This window comes from Narcine bancroftii, chromosome 12 (genome assembly GCF_036971445.1).
Source record: "Narcine bancroftii isolate sNarBan1 chromosome 12, sNarBan1.hap1, whole genome shotgun sequence".
Classification (NCBI taxonomy): Eukaryota; Metazoa; Chordata; class Chondrichthyes; order Torpediniformes; family Narcinidae; genus Narcine; species Narcine bancroftii.
The window spans coordinates 18,677,978-18,695,754 of record NC_091480.1 but is presented as its reverse complement, the minus strand read 5'-3'; the positions used below and the strand labels follow the sequence as shown (position 1 = coordinate 18,695,754).

General features: G+C 36.8%; 1 protein-coding gene across 6 annotated transcripts in view; it reads right to left on the bottom strand.

The window, feature by feature from the left end:
• Nucleotides 1-17,777, bottom strand: part of rsl1d1 (ribosomal L1 domain containing 1) — a 41,171-nt gene that overhangs the window by 14,212 nt on the left and 9,182 nt on the right. Inside the window, exons 5-9 of one of the 6 annotated variants that reach the window (XM_069906458.1) lie at nucleotides 16,876-16,977; nucleotides 14,743-14,836; nucleotides 13,752-13,877; nucleotides 10,767-10,985; nucleotides 6,702-7,909 (exon numbers count right to left, since the gene is read on the bottom strand). In XM_069906458.1, the coding sequence (XP_069762559.1) occupies nucleotides 7,580-7,909; nucleotides 10,767-10,985; nucleotides 13,752-13,877; nucleotides 14,743-14,836; nucleotides 16,876-16,977 (871 nt within the window). In that variant the 3' untranslated portion in view covers nucleotides 6,702-7,579. Of the gene's footprint in view, nucleotides 1-6,701; nucleotides 7,910-10,766; nucleotides 10,986-12,271; nucleotides 13,290-13,751; nucleotides 13,878-14,742; nucleotides 14,837-16,875; nucleotides 16,978-17,777 lie in introns of those variants that run through there. The other 5 variants (XM_069906460.1, XM_069906459.1, XM_069906461.1 and 2 more) reach the window with 5 other exon arrangements.

Genomic DNA, 17,777 nt, shown 5'->3' with positions numbered 1-17,777 from the left:
TCAAACCGTGCATCTTGGCGCCTCACAGTTTGGCGGGCAGCAGCCTCCTTTGAAGAAGACCGCAGAGCCCACCTCACTGACAAAAGGCAAAGGAGGAAAAACCCAACACCCAACCCCAACCAACCAATTTTCCCTTGCAACCGCTGCAATCGTGTCTGCCTGTCCCGCATCGGACTGGTCAGCCACAAACGAGCCTGCAGCTGACGTGGACTTTTTACCCCCTCCATAAATCTTCGTCCGCGAAGCCAAGCCAAAGATTGAGGAGCGCTTTTTTTCTTTCAGGATTTTCTTAATACATTTTATTTAGTTGGTACTGAGGAGCGATTTTTTCTTTCACAATTCTTTTAATGCATTTTATTTAGTTGGTACTGAGGAGCGATTTTTTTCTTTCAGGATTTTCTTAATGCATTTTATTTTGTTGGTACTGAGGAGCAATTTTTTTCTTTCAGGATTTTCTTAATGCATTTTATTTGGTTGGGACAGAGGAGCGATTTTTTTCCTTCAGGATTTTCTTAATGCATTTTATTTAGTTGGTACTGAGGAGCAATTTTTTCTTTCACGATTTTCTTAATGCATTTTATTTAGTTGGTACTGAGGAGCGATTTTTTTATTTCAGGATTTTCTTAATGCATTTTATTTAGTTGGTACTAAGGAGCAATTTTTTCTTTCATGATTCTTTTAATGCATTTTATTTAGTTGGTACTGAGGAGCGATTTTTTCTTTAAGGATACTGAGGAACGATTTTTTTCTTTCACGATTCTTTTAATGCATTTTATTTAGTTGGTACTGAGGAGCGATTTTTTTCTTTCACGATTCTTTTAATGCATTTTATTTAGTTGGTACTGAGGAGCGATTTTTTTCTTTCAGGATTTTGTAAATGCATTTTATTCAGTTGGTATTGAAGAGCGATTTTTTCTTTCAGGATTTTCTTAATGCATTTTATTTAGTTGATACTGAGGAGTGATTTTTTCTTTAAGGATTTTCTTAATGCATTTTATTTAGTTGGTACTGAGGAACGATTTTTTTCTTTCATGATTCTTTTAATGCATTTTATTTAGTTGGTACTGAGGAGCGATTTTTTTCTTTCATGATTTTCTTAATGCATTTTATTTAGTTGGTACTGAGGAGCGATTTTTTTCTTTCAGGATTTTCTTAATGCATTTTATTTAGTTGGTACTGAGGAGCAATTTTTTCTTTCACGATTTTCTTAATGCATTTTATTTAGTTGGTACTGAGGAGCGATTTTTTTCTTTCACTATTTTCTTAATGCATTTTATTTAGTTGGTACTGAGGAGCTATTTTTTTCTTTCAGGATTTTCTTATTGCATTTTATTTAGTTGGTACTGAGGAGCTATTTTTTTCTTTCAGGATTTTCTTATTGCATTTTATTTAGTTGGTACTGAGGAGCGATTTTTTTCTTTCAAGATTTTCTTAATGCATTTTATTTAGTTGGTATTGAGGAGCGCTTTTTTTCTTTCATGATTTTCTTAATGCATTTTATTTAGTTGGTACTGAGGAGCGATTTTTTTCTTTCAGGATTTTCCTAATGCATTTTATTTAGTTGGTACTGAGGAGCAATTTTTTCTTTCACGATTTTCTTAATGCATTTTATTTAGTTGGTACTGAGGAACGATTTTTTTCTTTCACTATTTTCTTAATGCATTTTATTTAGTTGGTACTGAGGAGCAATTTTTTCTTTCACAATTTTTTTAAAGCATTTTATTTAGTTGGTAGTGAGGAGCGATTTTTTTCTTTCACTATTTTCTTAATGCATTTTATTTAGTTGGTACTGAGGAGCTATTTTTTTCTTTCAGGATTTTCTTATTGCATTTTATTTAGTTGGTACTGAGGAGCGATTTTTTTCTTTCAAGATTTTCTTATTGCATTTTATTTAGTTGGTATTGAGGAGCGCTTTTTTTCTTTCATGATTTTCTTAATGCATTTTATTTAGTTGGTACTGAGGAGCGATTTTTTTCTTTCAGGATTTTCCTAATGCATTTTATTTAGTTGGTACTGAGGAGCAATTTTTTCTTTCACGATTTTCTTAATGCATTTTATTTAGTTGGTACTGAGGAACGATTTTTTTCTTTCACTATTTTCTTAATGCATTTTATTTAGTTGGTACTGAGGAGCAATTTTTTCTTTCACAATTTTTTTAAAGCATTTTATTTAGTTGGTACTGAGGAGCGATTTTTTTCTTTCACTATTTTCTTAATGCATTTTATTTAGTTGGTACTGAGGAGCTATTTTTTTCTTTCAGGATTTTCTTATTGCATTTTATTTAGTTGGTACTGAGGAGCGATTTTTTTCTTTCAAGATTTTCTTATTGCATTTTATTTAGTTGGTATTGAGGAGCGCTTTTTTTCTTTCATGATTTTCTTAATGCATTTTATTTAGTTGGTACTGAGGAGCGATTTTTTTCTTTCAGGATTTTCCTAATGCATTTTATTTAGTTGGTACTGAGGAGCAATTTTTTCTTTCACGATTTTCTTATTGCATTTTATTTAGTTGGTACTGAGGAACGATTTTTTTCTTTCACTATTTTCTTAATGCATTTTATTTAGTTGGTACTGAGGAGCAATTTTTTCTTTCATGATTTTCTTAATGCATTTTATTTAGTTGGTACTGAGGAGCGATTTTTTTCTTTCAGGATTTTCTTAATGCATTTTATTTAGTTGGTACTGAGGAGCGATTTTTTTCTTTCAGGATTTTCTTAATGCATTTTATTTAGTTGGTATTGAGTAGCGCTTTTTTTCTTTCAGGATTTTCTTAATGCATTTTATTTAGTTGGTATTGAGGAGCAATTTTTTCTTTCAGGATTTTCTTAATGCATTTTATTTAGTTGGTACTGAGGAGCGATTTTTTTCTTTCACTATTTTCTTAATGCATTTTATTTAGTTGGTACTGAGGAGCAATTTTTTCTTTCACAATTTTTTTAATGCATTTTATTTAGTTGGTACTGAGGAGCTATTTTTTTCTTTCAGGATTTTCTTATTGCATTTTATTTAGTTGGTACTGAGGAGCGATATTTTTCTTTCAGGATTTTCTTAATGCATTTTATTTAGTTGGTATTGAGGAGCGCTTTTTTTCTTTCAGGATTTTCTTAATACATTTTATTTAGTTGGTACTGAGGAGCGATTTTTTCTTTCACAATTCTTTTAATGCATTTTATTTAGTTGGTACTGAGGAGCGATTTTTTTCTTTCAGGATTTTCTTAATGCATTTTATTTTGTTGGTACTGAGGAGCAATTTTTTTCTTTCAGGATTTTCTTAATGCATTTTATTTGGTTGGGACAGAGGAGCGATTTTTTTCCTTCAGGATTTTCTTAATGCATTTTATTTAGTTGGTACTGAGGAGCAATTTTTTCTTTCACGATTTTCTTAATGCATTTTATTTAGTTGGTACTGAGGAGCGATTTTTTTATTTCAGGATTTTCTTAATGCATTTTATTTAGTTGGTACTAAGGAGCAATTTTTTCTTTCACGATTCTTTTAATGCATTTTATTTAGTTGGTACTGAGGAGCGATTTTTTCTTTCAGGATTTTCTTAATGCATTTTACTGAGGAGCGATTTATTTTGTAGGATACTTAAACAATACTGCATACAAAGAATTATTCATTAGTGACAGCTAACAGTACAAGGAAATCTTTGTGTTTGAATAATTGTTTATGTTATAGGAGAGCACTAGTAACAGCTACATATGGTACAGCCAGATAGCTAACCTTACATGGAATGCAGCAAAGTGTAGGCTAAATAATAAGTTCTCCATTATGAATCTCACATTAAAAGAAGAAATATTGTTCAAACATTTTCATCTTGAACTTAAATGGAAACCGTATCATAATATCTGATATTAACTGAGACGTTAAAGAGTCTTTTGCTTCAAGTATAAACAGCAACCGGAACAAACAAAATTAGCTTTAAAATATACCGGCATGCGAGTGAGATTAAAAAAAAGATAAGATCAGAGCCAAGCGCTTGTGGAGGAGGTCAAGGGGGCGCAACGCCCCATCTGGGGATGGGGGGGTTTGAAAAATCCTTGTAGATTTACATACAAAATTACCAGTTTCAAGCCTCTTTTGGTGCATTTCAAAGTAAAAACGGACATAAAATGTGAATGTCACTTTGTACTAATAATGCTTTTATTGACCTTGAAAATGTTTATCCTTACAGTGATTCACTAAATTCTTCTTCTTCTCCATGGCTTTTTGTTACCTTCATGATGTGCTTATATTTTGCTTTGCCTGCTGCTGCTGGGTTTTAGAGGTGGGGCTGAATTTGGGGGCTATGTAATATCAACAGCTTTTTCCTTTTCCTTCTCTGCTTGATATTATGCTTGTAGGCTTGTTCCATATATCTTTAGCAGCAGTTCAGTCTTCTGATTTGTGAAGAACAATTTCTGATCTATTCTCTTCTTTCAGTTTGTTCCATCAGTGGTCATCTTTTTTTTGCTGCCCTTTGTTTTTGTAGTTTCTCTACTCCATTTCTTGACATTTCATCAACTTCATACTCCCAATCTATCTCACATACAACATCCTTGCATATGTTCTTATCTGAAGGTGGCAGAAATGAGTAATAAAATAACAGCAGTGCCTCCAACATACAAATGATGCCACAGCTGACATCATACACGAACAGCCACTGGTGGCTTACATACTTCTCTAATCTTGAGTACTTATCTTGAGCCTTGCAAATCCACTGCAAGTTGACCACTTAAAAATCTGTTGCAAGATACTCAACAAATAGATCACAGAATGCTTTTGCAGCATTGCGTGCATGGTGGCAGCTGTCCCCATCAATGCGTAGATGAGGTTGGGGCTTTATGTTGGCAGATACTTGTCTCCAATCTATTCTTGGTTCCTCACAGGAATCCATTAGGATGGTAAATAGATTTTTCCCACAGAATCTATTTCTTAAAAAGAGGAATGTTTCACTGTCCATTTTTAGAAGTGAGAAGGAAGCAAAGGTCTTTCACGACTACTTCCTGTTGTCTTTGAAAAAAAAGTAAACTAAAATCAAGACAACTCTTTTGTTTGTTTCACTGATAGCCTCATCCATTAAAAAGTGTGTTGACTCGACTCCTTAGTAAAGGATATTGCAACTCCATGATTTGTTTTGTTATGAGGCTGATGTGCGATCAATAGATAAGGCATCTAAGGCTTTAGCTACCTGTTTTGATAACTCTGATTTTTAGAACCATCATGAAATTAAGCGAGTTGCACAAAATCCCAAAACTGTAGCTTCAGCTGTTGCAACTGAAACTGGGTTCTGGAACAATACTTTTCGGTGGCACTTTTCCTGCGTGTGATTTGATGGAATGATGGTACTCTAAACAGTGGCGGCTTCTAGCCTGAAGGAAATATCAAGGGGGGAAAAAAAAAGTCTATTAAATACCAGGTTCCTTAGGCTGTGAAAATAAGTCAGAATGCTGTGGAAGAGTACGTGAGCTTAGTCTCAACTTAGCTGGGAGCAATGCGTTTGTTTTTCTGAGCTGCAGTATCTTCTTGTGTGCCTCTTTTTCAACATGGTCAACCAGCACTACATGTCCCTGACCTCCATACTTAATTTCTTTGTCACACAGTATACACACGGCAAAGTCAAGTTTTTTTCCATTAGCCTTGTACAATCCAATAAATTCTTCATTTCTTGGTGGATGAAATTGAGCCATTCCCACCAAGATTTTTCACGAGTGGATCACTCATGTCTGCGTCGACCGATTCTGTGTCTAAACTTGAGCCTTTCTCTGCAAAATTATGATCCCTGGCAGCCATAATCTATCAGGACTTTCTTTCAAGAACCTAAGCAAAGCTTGCATGTACAAACAAGCAGGAGAAATTTAGCAAAACTTTGCAAACGAAGGCCCCGCTGCGCTGCAAATGCTGCTATGAGACGGTGATGCACAACAAGACTTGTTTACCAGCAGTTTTACATGTGCTTTGTCTAGTGCATGATGGGTTATTCATTGCAAGAGAGAGTTATATGGGAAAAAAAGGCATTAAAAGTCTATAGATCAATTATTTTCTTTTGTCTATTTTTTTTCCAATACAACTTCTCCATTGGCAAACGTGGTTTTGGCAAAGTGAAAAACGTGGACATCATGCAAAAATGTGGAAAATTTATATGCCCGAGTATAAAGCATTTGTTAATATTACAATTGGTAAATTTATTCACAGAAGATGCTCCCAGTTGTTCCGCTATTTGCTATATATGAAGTTTTTATTTTCATTTCACCACCTCCAATGTCAGTAGAGGCAAAGGTAATTTATTCACATTTGTTAAATGAGCAGTGATATGGTTTCAGCTGCACGTGGAAGCGTATTAGTCATTGCAAACCTTGATAAGCCATTTGGTCTGAAAGCAGACCCCCTGTGCCATCCTGGTGATAAACCAGAACAAGGCACCTTGTATCCCTAATTTTTTTTTAAAAAAAAAGAACACTTGTTTAACTGCAAGGAAATGAAGACAACTGGAGATTCCTTGATCTGCATTCCTTAGTTTGTTACAAAGCACTTTTCCAAAGTGAGATATTCGAATTACTTTTAGATTTAAAAATGCAGCTGAAATAACTTAAAAGACAGAAATCAGATATTTATAAGTGAAATACAAAATATGCATAACCCGATTATCTACAAACGAGCAATACCAGAAGCAAAACTTCACAAACACTCTGCTACTCGGAAAATCAAAGATGTGAAATTACAAAGTTACAACTGAAAAGTTTTATTCAGCTTCTGGAAACCTAATATACTGTTAATAAACAAAGTTTTGACAGGTTTACATTTCAATCGATAGTTCTCATGGCAAATGTTCCACACAGGGCAACAAGAAATTAGGATGAGCCAAATTCAACACAAATATGGGCATTCATAAAATAATACTGAATTAAATTGTCATGAATTGAAGTTGAATAGAACTCTTGGAATGCATTTTCCTATTACACCGTGTCATTAAAATTTAACAGATTTGCCTGATTCAACTGCCACACAGATACATGAGAAATGCTTCAGCTCAAATTTATAATGCAGAACTTCAGTTTGGGAACAAGTAACTATTTGTTCATTCCTTTGTCAAATGCACTTCTTCTGCAATGGTGTTGTTCAGCAGTTTATTCTGTGCAACGATTCGACCAGATCATCAGCAAGTTTACGACACGGAGGTCAATTATCTTTCCTATTCCAAAGGAGAGCCAAGAAGGAATTTGGGGAATGAAGTTATCACTCATTCTGAGCATGTTACTAAAACACACAACTCGTGTCCTTTGGTTGGGCCAAGGAAAATATACAGCAAGGCTAGAACAGTTTGCAGAGAAATAAAAGTGTGGTGACTGTCAAATTAAATTATTGGTTCAAAAATGACAATTCCTTTCAGTGTAAAAGTTGTTCTTTATTATCATGATTGAATACACAATAGTTATGCAAATAAGACCAACTAGAAAGGTTTTCATGTGAGGAAAAATCTTATTTATATCATTAAATGGTTTCATTTGTACTTAAGCAGTTACAAATCCATACAATGCTTCTTCAGATTTCTTGAATAAAAATATTTGGCAGTTTTAGAATTAAAGTACATGGGCAAAATTCATACGGACTTTGGAACCTCTGGTTTTGGTTTCTGTTTGGGAGTTTTCCTCGAGTTTGGAATTCCTATCGACTTCCTCCTTGGGTTTCTTTCTGTTTTCTTTTGAGAACTTCTCTCCAAACTGAGGTCATGTTCTTTCACTTCTTGTCTTGGTGTTTGAAAACCTTGTCTTTTTTTCCCCGAGGTCTTCACCTTTGGACTTCCTTGATTCTTGTTCGGCGTCTTCACCTTGGGTGTTTGTTTGCATTTTATTTGCTGTAATTTCTTACCAACTGGAGTCTCATTTTCCTCCAGCACCTTTGGTATATTGTGGTTCTGTCCTTGTAATTTCTGCTCAGACAAAAAATGAAATAGAAGTACCTTGTAATGAACAAACATGATGCAAAACAGAAAAATAGACTAGGTTGTAATGACATCCAATTTCCAAAGGGGAAAGCAATTCATTTCAAAAATTAATAGCAAGTGTCCTTATTCATATAACAATTTAAATTATGTTGTATTCATTTCTTCACTGCTAGTATAACCAAATCAACTAAAAGTATTGCCTGGTTTCTGCTAATCACAGTACTGTAGCTTTCCACAGGAGCAAAAAAAAATCCTTCAAGTGAAAGGATACCCAGCAATCTGATTCATGACTTGGTACTTTTTATTAACTGTTATTTCACACTGTCACTTCGTTGATTCGGTTCTCAAGCTCTCAATGTTTTCTTCTCCTTTCACACGTGGTACTTTATTTCCTTTCCTTCTCTTCAGTTTCTTTCTTTTGACAACTCATTGGATCCATGCTCAGTCCCACCAGAGCAATTCCATTTCTCCCATTCTTGTTCTCTGATGTGCATCTTATTCTCTCTCTGGATCTGTTTTTGTTCCTGTTTATTCCTGTGTCTATGCATTTTGCCCAATCACATTGATTTCATCTTTGCTGCAAGGTTTTGTTATTTTATCTTTTTTTTTAGTAAATTCACTTTGGGGGTTGGAACAGGGAAAGACACTCCCAGAAAACACCATTTTGAACAGCCAGCCTGGCACCTAATTCAAAGCTGTAAACAACATTATTGTTCTCAATTGAAAGACTAATGGATGTTTACTCAAGAAGACATTTGTTCAGAGAGAGAAGCCCAACTGCTTATGACATGCTTTTGGGAAATTGAAATTGAAAACCAGTATTGATCAAGCAAGTCATGTGATTAAGACACTCAAAAAAGCAGCATCAGAAAGCAATCTGGAAAGACAGAATCGAAGTGACTTTAGGTGACATGGTCAATTCTGCTGCTTCTCCTCGTCAGAGGAGAGCAGTGATCTACTGTGGCCATTGTAATGGTAATTTGTTATGGACCTATGTCTGGGTAAAGGAAGGAGGATAATTCCTGTATTTGGATCATGACCATTCCAACGGTCATTTCGTTTAAGCCTTGGCTGGGTTCATGGAAGCATCGCAGTATGGAAGTCACAGGTTTTGTTACCCCTACGCAAGCAAGAGGAGAGAGAGTTGTATCAACTCATTTCTCTGAAAGCAACTCGACAAAAATTAGTGAGTTTTGAGAAGCTGATGACTCAGTGTCTCACCTAGTTCATAATTACTTCTAAGCATCAGTTTAAAGATCGAGTTTCAACACAAGATTTCTAAGACTGAACTTTGAATTGACTTTTCAGAATTGTGCTGAAGCTGTAATGGTTTGGTTAATACACACACTAGGCACGTGAGCGAGGTCAAAAAAAGAGGAAAAGAGCTGAGCACTTGTGCAAAGCATACAGCAGATGGGGGTGGGGGGGGGTCAGGTCAAGGGGGCACAGCTCCCCCTTGTAGGGGGTTTGGGAGGCAGTGCACCCCATTTGTAAAAATTTAAACACAAAGTTACCAGTTTCAAGCCATTAAAAAAAGTCATTTTAAACAAAATCAAATTAAAAAAAAAATACAGTGAGCACAGTAAATCAGACAGACACTACAATCTGTAGCCAGACTCCAAGCCCCTTCCAGGTCACCAACCAACCTTGTTGACCCATGTTCAAACCAGAATGTCTGGTTCTCCCAACCCCAAGAAGTACTTGCCCATAACTAGCACCGAGCAATGCCAAGCAGTGCCCTTGCCCAACTTGCATCCAATCAGAAACGCAGAAAAGTCATATGCCTGTAATACCTTGAAAGATACATTACTCAAGCTTGTACTTTTCATTGGACATCATTTTTGTTATTCCATTATTTGGAACAGAATTGTAAAATTATTTTAGCACATGCAGGAGCTATTTTCACAAAATATTATTCTCCCCCAGAAAGTTACTTCTTAAATACGTAACCATTTCTTTGTACTGATGCTCATCTATTACTTGGAGTTTTACTTCAGCTAACCTGACAAGGAATTAGACTTTCACAATTGTTTCTTCACGCGTCGCTTTCAAGATATGGGTTAAATCACAAGGGAGCTTCGCTGGCATAAACGGCAGGGCATTGCAACTCCTCGGAAATGCTTTGCGACCGAGAGGGAGTGCACGGGGATATTCCGCTGCTGCTATACTACAGGAAATATGGCAGCCAAAGTTGGCAGAGCAACATCCTAGCACTGCATGGAACGAGCAGAGGGAGTCAGAGCGGGCACCAATAAAATATGGAGGTGGATTTTAAAAATGTGGAAATGCGGAAAATTCACATGCCCGACACACACATACATTTGCGCATAGTTGGGGTTAAGTTTAGATTTAAGATGCTGCTTTCACTCTCCCTCAGTTTGTTTCTGTCATTCTCCTTTCGTGTTCCATAAGTACTTAATCTTAAAATAACTCAATTTTCAACTTCTATTTGTTTTTCTCACCCTCCTCCATTTTCAACGCCTTTCTCTGCTTTACTTTCTAAATCCTCACCACTGTTTTTCGAGAGTGTCTCACTTTCCCTCTTCTACATTTTTGTCTACCCATCTCCTTTTTTCAGGGCTCAGTTGTTCTTTCTCCCCAATTTTTTTCTCTCCACTATAACCTATGCCACTCCTTTTGTTCTTCTGTTAATTTTACTCCCCTTGCTTCAACTCTCGATTTTACAGTAACTGCCCAGATAGATAAGCTAGCCAAACATTTAGATATACAATTTATAATTCATAATGAACACATCAATGGTACTTTTACACAGGAATGTCGTGAAGAGTATGATTAGCTCAGAGAGAGTAAAGCAGAAAAAAATATTAACTATGTGACATACTTGCAGTTTTGCTTTCTTTGCAGGAGTTTGCTTTTCAATTGGGACCAGTTGTGGTATTTCTTCTTCTTCTACACAACGCTTTATGGCGACAGAAGGTTTTGTGTTTTCTGAGTTTTCTTTCACAGCCTTAACAGGAACATGGCTGGCCTCAGGTGACAGTCCGTCAGTTGAAACTTCCAAATTCTTAACTTTTGCTGCTTTCTTCTGATTAAAAGTATTCTATTTAAAACATTTCTATTTGCATCATCTCCAAGTAAAATTACACCATTACATTTACCCATTAATTTATTCTGCTTCCAGGCTCCTCATTTCATGACTTCTGCTGCATGAATATTTTTCAAAAAGGATTATTTCTCAGAAATCAGGTCTTCTCAAAGCACAACTGAGACTTTCCCACCCTTCGTAAAACACTAAGTAGAATATTTCATTGTACTATCATTCATCCTTCAACACAGGCTGTCTCGATGCTAGATTATTTTTATTTGCAGCATTCTTCATGTTGGAGATGCACTTCTGAAGAAGTGCTCACCTCTATGTAAGGAAACTAATGATTAAAATCTGAATTCATTTGTTTATTACCATGCCTTTCAAGATGGTGGAAAAAAAATGCTTTGTGTTACAACCAGGCAAGTCACCAATAGTCAACATAACAGGTCGTGGGAGTAGAAAAACAATGGGAGGTCTGTTCAAAAGTTTAATGACAGCATGGGAGAAAAAAACTGCTCGACTCTGGAGGAGCACGTTTCAAATTCAAATATATTCTACCCGACATGAGAGAGTGGCTAGGGTGAGACGAGTCCTCTCATATGTTGGCTGCTTTTTCCAGGCAGCAGGAATCAGTGGGATTTAAAGAGAGAGGCAATGGAGGGGAGGTTGGTTTGTACAATCTCTCTGAAGCTTCTTGAGGCCTAGGGTAGAGTAGTTCCCATACCATGCTGAGATGCATCCAAACAGGTTACTTTCTATGGTTCTTTTTATATTAAAAATTTGTCAGGGACACTGGGTGCATGTTGAATTTCCTTCAACCTCTGAGGAAGCAGAGGGGTTAGTGGGCTTTCTTGGCAATCGTTTCGACATGATTGGACCAGGAATGGCTGTTGTTGATATTTACTCCTAAAACCTGAAGCATTACTGATAAATGCGCTCCACCCAGCTTCCTAAAGTTGATGAACAGTTCCTTTGTTTTGATGGCAATGAAAAGTTGTCCAAACACATCACTGTACACTGATGTTAGACTTTCAATGTGCAATTGTCAACAAACACCATGCGGAAGTTTTAATCTGCTTCTATACCAGTAACAGAAGCGTTTACAATTAAATACATACATACATGGAAACACAAGAAGCCTATCACAATTACTCCGAGAATGATTGGTACATCCAAAGAAAAAAAAAATTTCATGCTAAAGCTGAGAAGAGGCTTGAAGGTCAGCAGCAGGATGCAAACTGTTTATTGGATTCCAACCACAGTAGTTGTAGATGTTCCTCAGAAAATAAACCATACTGTTGTCTGTACTGACATTAATTTTATTTGTTTTTTGGGAGTAGCTTTAAGAAATGAACAGTTTTTATAACAGCTTGAATATAAAATATGCTCAGTTTCTCATCAGAATTCTGCATTCCCCAATTCCATTTGGACTCAAAGTCTTAAATATACCAAACAGCTAAATATCCTCAGCCCTCTTGGCCTGGAAGGCTGATCTCTTACAGGAAATAATTTTTCTTCTAAAACCAGGTAAAGAATAAGCTGATAACAGTCATCATGCAGGGGTAGTGGACTGGTAGACCTGTGTCCCATCAGAAAACATGAAGAGAATAAACCAAGGCAACTGTGCAAGAGATAAGCAGCTTGTTAACTGATAAAGAGGCCAAGAACCCCTGAGACAACAGTGTCAACCACTTATCCAAGCATACACAGGCTTTGGGAAATAATAATGATTTCAGAGGAAAAAGTTAGTTTGGATGGTCAGAATGTTTTTGGTATGTGGGTGGGATGACAATGACACCAGAGAAAAAGTTACAAGATCATAATCTAAGATGGAATAGAAATAGGGAGGAAGAAACAGATTTACCCTGATCATTACATTTAGACATACAGCACGCTAACAGGCCATTTCAGCCCACGAGTCTCTGCCGCCCAATTTACCTACACCCCTGGTATGTTTCGAATGGCGGGAGGAAACCAGAGCCCACAGGGAAAATCCACGCAGACATAGGGAGAATGCACAAACTTTTTACAGGCAGCATGGGATTCAAAACCCGGTCCCATTTGCTGGCACTGGAAAGGTGCTGCGCTAACCGCTATCCCAACCATTCCGCCCCCTCAAGGTACTTAAAAGGAACCAGCACACACAAGAATGAAAATTTCACACACCAACTTATCATGTCTGTCAGCACAGGAGAGGAATTTAACTTGGATCATCATGTCATTCCATAGATTGCCAGTTTCAGTTTGAGATTTCAATTGTAATATTCTTACTTCTAATTCAAGTTCCAGTCAAGAAATCTGAGAGCGTAATGACAACTGAAAAGGAAATGTTGAACTGAGCTTCTATGACTTGGATGAAGTCCAGTTGTCCTTTCAGGTCGACATTAAAAAAAATCTCACTACTCTTAAAGCAGGCAAATTGTTCCATCCACCTGCCTCATCCATCCACAAGACAGATTTCAAGATCAATCTATGACTATATGTGAGATGTTGCTTAAAAACAAATCAGTTACCCAGATAAGTTCGAAGGATAACACAAGAATATTTAATTGACAGTAATATTCTGTGAGATACTGTGCTTTATGTCTCAGTATTCATTCTCATCACCCTCTAATTTCTCTCCCCCCCCCCACCGCTCACCAACACCCCAAATCTCTGTCTAGTCCTCATACATTTATCTGTACCAAAGAAGTTATGAACAGAAATGGTGTTCCTCATCTTTTCTACATAGTAAACAAGTGGACACCATACCCATTTTTAAAGATATGAAAAACTTACTGTTTCTTTATGCTTCTTGGATTTCTTCTTTTGAAGCTCTTCCAGGTTACACATATCAGACGTATATATAGGAAGGGCAGGTGAATTCAAGGTTTTCAAGTGAAGAATTTTCACATTTTTCCATTGCTGTGGCCAAAGAAAAGCACTTTTAGGCAAGTGAGGAAATGTCAGATGCAAGACAACTCTTCTGCTATTGGGGAGATAAGTAAAACCAAGGTTGCTTTTCTCAAACCAATGTTGTACAAGACATGGCAAAGTATGCAAGATATTAAGCTGGATAATACAATAAATAGGCTAAGCAATGAGAAGGCAAGTGACAGAGTAGCAAGTCAAAATTAAAACATGCTTGAGAACGCGAATGGCTGTGGATTGAAATTCAATTTCCAATTTTTGTCCAAAATTCAGTTTGATGCATTGCAAATGTTGCCATTCCAAATTGCACACTTTGCCATAAAAATGAATGTATGCCTAATGCTGATAGAACATATTTATTTTATTCCAAATCCCTTTTCCATTTATTTCAATTTGCCATGAATAACAAATTTCTCTGACAATGCAATTCCACATTGTTAAGAGTCTTAAGAAACGGGTTATGTTTTTTTTAAATAAAAGATTCTAATCATATAGAGCTAGGTGATGCAATAGCCTGACAATTTTCTTACAGCCTCGGGTGGGCAAAAAAAGGGAAACTTTATCACTTCAAATGAGAATAACCAACCAAAATGTAGTTTTAATTGTGAAGCAACTAATCTTCCATTACTCCAATGAATAAAGTGGCAATTAAAAATGGAAGGTTGAGTTAAATATACACAATTTTGTTCACAGCAACTAAATCGTTCATAAAAAACCTTGCTACATTATTTTATTCTACACCCTTGAAGGTTAAAAAAAAATTAGAACATTGTACAAAATAAGAGAGAGAGAGAGAGAGAGAGAAACGAAGACAAAATCATCCAAGCTATCAGTTCATGAAGAACAATTTTAAACATACCTGGGGTAACTTGACTCCAATAGTGTGAATAGCAGCAATAACATTTTCTACTATCTCCCCCAACTTCATCCCAGTGTGAGCTACCCGGGAAGAACTAACAGGTAAAAAGAAAGGACACAAAATGCACACAATCAATGAAAGATGACAATCAACAAATTCTTCTCAAAAGTGAAAAAATAAAACTGTAGATGTTAGGAATCAGTGAAAGATGAAATATTGGTAACATACTGCAGACCAGTCAACACCCATGGAAAGAGTATCAATAATCTTTTCTCAAAGATAGAAAGGGAAAATATAGGTTAGTTTTATGTTGCAGTGTAGGGAAGGGATGAATAGGAAAAATTGAACGTTCCCAAAAGTCTAAGACCAGGCCTCCTTAAATAAGAGAAGAGGGAATGAATGAAGAATGAGGGCTTTGTATAGAGCCAAATTTGAGAGCGAGAATACATGTCAAATTTTGCAAATGCAAACGTGTATGACATTTTTATATCAAACTGTGCAAATGGAGAGAGAAAAAGAGTCAATATCAAAGATTGTGAGTGTTTGTAGGCTTGTTGGTTCGTTGTCAGTTTTTTGCTCAAGATGGGGGGGGGGGGGGGGGCTGAATCCAGAAAGAAGAGTGAGAGATGAATCATATGGAAACAAGAGGATGGTAAAAATTGGCAATGTGGCAGAATTTTCAAGTTCTGTAAGAGTGCAGGAAACAGCACCAATACAATTGTGATGTATCAGAAGAAGAGTTGAGGAAGTTTCAAAGTATCCCCAAGTAATTTACAATTTAAGATAATATTGTTATGGACCATGGATAGTTTTATTTCTGACCAGGGACAGTGACTGACTGAGCAGTGGAAGAAAGGGGCATGCGCCGTGTGGAGCGCTGGAGCAGCAAGCTGAGAGAGTGCTAACAGCGGTGTGGAGTGCGAAAGCTGTGTCGCCCTCTCCTCCCATCAGGAGTGCCAAAGGCACTCACTCAGCAATTAAACTGTTCAGCAGGCTGAAGAACGAACTGTCAGTGTTCACCTGGCAGCTCCAGCTAAAAAGCAGGAGGCCTCTGTTCGCAGGTGCCAGCACTGCTGTTCTGACAGCAGATTTTATACTCTTAATTCCCAGTATGTGTCTGACCTGTGCTTCTCTATTCCCCTTTCGAGAAGAGGAGTTTGTGTGACAAAAGACACTTGATATAATCCAAAGCAGGGTTTTGGCAGAGAAGACTTTGTGAGACAGACCTGGTGCAATCCTATAGAGGGCTTCAGTGGTGCAGAGTTTATGCTAGTGACTAGCAGGTCACTGTGAGAAACTCCCTTGTGAGAAAGCTGAAGGTGGCCATTACCACATGAGAAACTAAGGAAAGTCTCCTGTATTCACATGCCAAGGTTGTAAGTCTGCTCAGTGACAACAGTCACTCTCTCTCCACATTAAACTCAAAGACCTGTGCACAACTGAACTCAGACATTAAAGCCTGGAGACCAGATTCTGTGGAATGTTTTTTAGAAGGACTTACTTGACGTGACTGATTTGGGGTTTTGTTTTGGGAGTTTATTTAGGGGCATTTGGTCTAAGTATTTTTCCCCCCACACTCACAATATAAATATCCATTGTTATTATATAGTTGTCATAAAGGCTTATGTTTGGGTGTTGAGTTTATTGCGATTATTATATGATTGACAACTGTTAATAAATTTTGAGTTAAACTCAACCCATTTGTTTATGCGTCTTTCAAATGCTGCTGGAGAGGTGTAACAATATTAACCTTCTAACGTACTGAGTCGACAGACCATACACTGAAGTTCAAGAATTAGGGAAGAATGGGACTGAAATTCAGCACACAATTAAGCACAGCAAGAAAAGACACTAAAGCCTTGGGAAAACCCAGCACCTCCAAAAGTGCGCAGGATGAGATTTCAATACAAAATAAACATGACAAACCTGAAAATTGAACACACCTCATTTGCCCAGCAGTGTACAATTTGCAACTTCAAATAAATTGGATTTTAACACATTAATTCTTTAATCAATCTCATTCAGAACCATTTGAGAAATGAAAAAGATATTACAACTTTGAGAGTTTGGTTCCAGAAGACCATCTTAAATACAGAGAAACACATGATGCAGGCGATAAGATCTAATACTCACTAACAGCTGCCTCTGTTGTTGACTGGAAGGACCGTACCCTGGATCATTTTACACAGATCTTTTGCAAGATCATTTGAAGCCAGGTTCACTGAGAGAGGTATCCTGAAAACAGTGAACACAGTTGAAATAAGTCCATGCTCAATATGTCGCTTCGACAAAATATATTGTTCACTTCAATTTTACCATATTTTCACTTCTATAACGCACACACACATATACCGCGTGGGTGTAGTATTCTAAATTCCGACTGATAAAATAATTTGCTTTTCCCCCAAAGGTGTCAAATCGCCCATTTATATAGATGATATCCTGCTACCACACATAATCAACAAGCTTTGGAGAGGAATCAATTAAATAGATCAAAGATAGGCTTCAGAGTTCAACAGGATTTTAATTCTAATGTTGTCTCAAATCAGAAGCACTTGATATGTTAATCACCTCCCTCAGGGACAGGTCTGGGCAACAAACATTGATAAGGTGCAGTGCCCTTGTCAGAATGTCCTATTAATAGGAATACCATGGTATTCAGTCCAAAGAGATATTCCCAAGATCAAAATTTCCCACGCCCGCTATAAATTGTATGCATTCTTTCATTGCCACCATTACATTCTCATGCTCGCTAGAACATTCCCACGCTCACTATAAATTGTTGGCACGTCTTTCCCACTGGCACTATAAATTGAGCGTGTTCTTTCAATGCTATTATATTCCCACACCCGCTTTAAATTGCCAGTTCTACTTTCCCATGCCCGTTATTAATTGTTAGCACTCTTTCAACATGCAAAAATATTTTCGTATAGTGCACATACACATACATCATAAAATACGGACATAGAGCTTGCTTTATTTACATTAATATATGGTATTTATGAGCTTGTAAGTAGTGTCGGACATCAAGATAC